This window comes from Morone saxatilis, unplaced genomic scaffold, assembly GCF_004916995.1.
Source record: "Morone saxatilis isolate NCDOM2014 unplaced genomic scaffold, NCSU_SB_2.0 Contig20, whole genome shotgun sequence".
Lineage (NCBI taxonomy): Eukaryota > Metazoa > Chordata > Actinopteri > Moronidae > Morone > Morone saxatilis.
The window spans coordinates 25,476,238-25,480,998 of NW_023339763.1; the positions used below are offsets into that span (position 1 = coordinate 25,476,238).

Consider the following 4,761-nt stretch of genomic DNA (forward strand, 5'->3'; position numbering starts at 1 on the left):
ACAAGTACAAAGTTTAAACTTTGGCCATAAGAGATCATTAAATTCATTTCCGTTTTTCAAACTTAATCTAAAGGAATGTGTTAAATTTGACAGAAATTGTTATGTTAAAGGAAAAGGTCAATGTCCATTTATAATGTTAAAGATATTTGAATGTACAGAAATAGCTTAATAGCTTAAACCTTTACCACACAAGTGTTTAGGATGCTATAACGTTTAGAAATACTTCAACAAAAAGTGCCAGAAAAGGTTTTTCTCTGATATTATAGAATGTCGTGTATGAAATTAACTTAAAATGTGTTTTCCTGTACTGTACAGTTTAACAGATCAAGCTTTGTTAATAAAGCTTTTCTCAAAAAAAAAAAAAAAAAAAAATACAGCCATTCCGTAAAAAGAGACTGGCAGCAATATGGCGCACACACAGAGGCTCTCTTCTCACACAGCCGTCCAATCAGCGTTCCAGGTTGCTGACAGCTGGCCAATGACAGAGCTCGCATCAGGCTGAAAACTATTCAACATGGAGACAACAGTTGAAAAGCTTGAAGCGATGGTAAGCACAGTGTAAAACTATTTGATTTTCTGTAATATCCCTTCTCTCTAATGCTTCTTCTCCTCCTGAACGTTTCCAGAGACATTGAGCAACTCATTAATTATCGATAAGTTATTAATACGGGCTTCCTGTCACAGTGAGAGCAGCCAAGTCCTGGTTTCCTCTGTGTGTTAATAAACAATTCAAACTCCTTTTCGCCGTTCAGAAGGCCTTTCTACGTTCCGTTAGAACACCGAATATATTAATATATTATTATATTATATATTATATTACACCGCCGTTTGGAACCCTTCAACTTCAGCTACACAACTGTTAATATGGCGTCCAGTGTAAAGGCACTTACGATGTAACGTTGTGCTTTCTAAAGCGGCTTTCTGCTCTTTTCAAGATACACAGCTGTTGTTCCCTTTTCTAAAGTATTAACATAAAATAGCATCATAACAACACAGCCCTTGTTTTCCGTGTTGTTTTAGCTTAATGGTTGCCTTTTCCGAAAAACAAACAAACAAAAATTCTTTCCAACTATACTTTTTTCACAATTCTACACTGCTGTTCGTACTAGTTATTTACAGCTGCACTAGGTGTTTGTTATAAACAAACAAACATGATTTAGTCATATTTGTTGAAACTTTCACTATGGACAAAAACAAACAACCATAGCCAAGAAAGATAGTTGACAGTGAGTCCCTGAGTGTCACATACAGACCCTGGGAATGAGACTAAACAGTCAGCTATGTTCAAACCTCCAACCACTCGGCCCAGTGTGAATGCTGTAGGCATATCTACATACATACAGCCTATTAATGATCAGATTTACATTTGTTGTTGTGGTTGATGAATAACAAAGACTTTCACCTTCCATTTCTTCTTTCAATTGCTAATGGCAGTGAAGATGACTTTACTGTAAAACCAAACACTATTACTTGATTTGTCCTTGAAAACTCCTGTAAAATGTCCTGAAAAGTTCCTGAAAATGATTTCTTTAAAAGGGTCGGGGCCGTTATACTGAAGCAGATATTAATCTTCCCATATAGAATATATTTCATGACATTTCAAGTCTGTCCATTGCCCCTTTTATATTGTACTACTGGTAGCCCTGCTGGAAAAGCAGTGCAATGTTAAAAGGGCATTGGCCAGAAATAGTAGCAAGTTAAGGAAATGTTACCAAACTCTGAAGCTTCAGCTGTTGGCAGGCGCTCTGACTTCATTGCACTACTGTATCAGACAGCTAGCAGTGCAATAGTATTGTCAAAGCATCTGAAAACTGCAGAGAGCAGCTGCACTGACTACTTTTACATTGTAGACTGTATGAGGTCATGTGGATGTGATAGACGGACTGTGGTATGGTCTGATGGAGTGTTTCAGAGCACACTAGGTCCAGGTTCAACAGTGCAAATATAAGATTTGGTATTTGTTACGATTTGGCGCCCCCAGTTGCAATAACGCTGGAAAATATAGACAACTTATGATTACATTACTTACGATCAAAAATGATTACCACAGCCAAACATCAAGCAAGTGCAATAATAAGAGACATAGCAAGCAGCTAATATAAGTGACTACGCCATCAGCCTGAAGGCTAACTCACTCCTGTGTTATCAGTGTAAACACCAACACTCCCCCGGTGCTCTGAACACCCAGTGTTGTACTGCTAAGCTAAAAAGCTAACTACCTAACAGCAGCTACTTTACTGTCCATCAGGAAACTCTGTAAATCACGGTTGAGGTGGAGCAGCTGGAGGGCATCAGAGGAAAAGACAGAAACATTTTTTCTCCATAAAATCAGTGATGATATAGTTGGTGGTGTGTGACCACTGCTGTAAAGCGTTACACACTCGTCTCTACCCAGAGCAAAAAGTTCCATACTGCAAGAACAGGCGTACGGGAGCAGAGTGGGAATGACAACTCATTGTAGCATCAAAGTGATTTTTGGAGTGATATATATATGCATTAGCTTTTCTAAAAAAAATACCTAAAAATGTTTTTAGGCATTTTTTTTTAATAATGAAATTGCATGAGAAGGTGAACATTTTGTGTTTGGTTGTGATGTGATGTTAACATTGTTCCAGTGAGAAGTAGCACTGTTTGCACACGGTTAAATGTGAGACTTTGTGTGCAATGTGAGAAATGCACATGTCTGCATGGTGTGCATCTTCACAGCCAGAAACAAGACAGTGACTTTGGTGACCTATGAATCATTTTCTTGTGCAGAAAACTGCAGTGATTGGTTGGGGAGAAGTTGCTGTGATTGGACAGAGTTGTAAGGTTGCGTAGAATTCACAGGTATTGGTTAAAATTGAGTTAATTGATAGCAACATCGCAACTAACCGGATGGACTGCTGATGGCACAGAATTTCCTGAAAATAAGTATTTTTAATAAATAGTAATTAGTGAAGTAAGCCTGTCATAATAGCTAATCTTACTTAATGCACTGAACTGTGGGTCAGATTTGTCATACTGATTCTTAATAATAATTTTACCAGTTTTAGATTGCTTGTGTTTAGACATCATTTGACTTTTGAGAACTTTGGCATTTACCATTAAACCTTCGTTCATTTAAAAAAGGAATTGGTATCAGCACTGAAACTCAGGTTTACATATCAGCAGCAGAAACATTTCAGGAACAAAGCCGGACCTACATATGAGCAGGGTAAATTTGACAGTGTACTATTAAAGCGTAAAGCTGTGCGTCTTTGCAGTTCCTGAAGTCAGAGGCAGACCTGGAGTACATTGAGAAGCGGCTGAAGCTGGATTTCATTAACAGCACTGCAGAGAATGGATGTCCTGCTGAGGTGAGACAGATATTTCTCCTAACATTGTCACACAACTAAAGACATGACCAGTTCAACAACATCTGCAGTCTGTAGGACAGTAAGTAGCCAGTGCAGTTTACATGCAAGATCAGTTATTGGATGGTTGGGCTACAGCTAACAGTTCTCTTCAGTATTGATTAATCTGTTGATAATTTTCTCAATGAACTGATTTGTTGTTTGTTCATTAATCACTATTTTTTCCATACAAACTTCCTTTGTTATTATGAGTCTTTGCAATTAGAGATTCCAAAGATTCAATGTGCATCATTAATTCTAACCATTCAGCAAAATCCGGCTTTGTCTGACTCTTCCAGTGACAGAGAACAATCCTTGAAGGGGCCAATAAAGCCTGCCCAAATTCTTGTTTTCCTTATAAACATAGCTGGGTGGAAGAAAATATCAGTCCACTTTAGTATTGCAATATTGTATTGATTCTCAAAAACTCTGAAGTGATAGTTGTTTATATGAGTGCTGTAATCATAACTGAACTGCGGGCTGTGATGTTGGATGTAACAGTGTAACTGTGATAAATATAAATGCAGATCCTACTGTCCTAAATGTTTTAATTGCAATATATTGCCTTGCTTACAGTATCACAATATATGGAATCATTACCTTAATATTGTGATGTGTGCACATTAAATGAAGTTCATGCTTAATTTTTACACCCCCAACAGTAATTCAGTCATCGTCAGTCATCCATGAGTCTCGTTTTGAAGTTGAATTGGTTTTATAATAATACTTGTTTATTATTTCGTAATGTAGATTAAAATGTTAATAATTTTGATTATTACTAATATTGGAAATCCATTATTTTCTACCTTATCATTAATGAAGACCTTCAGAGAGGTTTTTCACCAGTCCTGTTGCTAAACATTCGAGTTAACAATACACAGTGTGAAATGTGCGAGGAAGCATCTGAGGCTTGAAGCTGAGCCAGTTGAACAGTCAGTCTGTATCTGCAGGAGAACCCAGCGGTGATGCTGGAGAATCTGAGGGCCATCAAGGCCAAACACACAGCACTGTGCTCTCAGGTAAAGGAGATCGCAGCTGCACAGAAAGAATCCATGGACTCCATCAGGAACAACCTCAGCAGCGTCATGGACGTGATCCAACACTTCCAACAAACGACTGATGTGGAGGTAAGGAAGCAAAGTTTGTTTCTATAAATCACAAAGTGCTTCACAGTCAAAGAAATAAAAGCAAATAGAATCAAAGTTAAAGCATTTGATCAAATATACAAGGGGAACAGACGTAAGACACAAGTTAAAACATGAAATACTACATGCTAGTTTCTTGAACGGTGAACAGCTTAATGGTCACGCCTTACCTGAAACCATGCTCTGTTGTTGTTTGTGGTTCAATCCCCGGCTCCTCGTGTTGCATGTCGAAGTATCCTTGA

At 37.9% G+C, this 4,761-nt stretch overlaps 1 protein-coding gene across 1 annotated transcript in view; it reads left to right on the forward strand.

The window, feature by feature from the left end:
• Positions 1–410: 410 nt before the first annotated feature.
• The window catches only part of ska2 (spindle and kinetochore associated complex subunit 2), a gene marked incomplete in the record, with an annotated part of 9,952 nt that continues 5,601 nt past the window's right edge, over positions 411–4,761 (forward strand). The window contains 3 exon segments of the mRNA XM_035666172.1: positions 411–547; positions 3,246–3,338; positions 4,325–4,501. Coding sequence (XP_035522065.1) covers positions 515–547; positions 3,246–3,338; positions 4,325–4,501 — 303 coding nt within the window.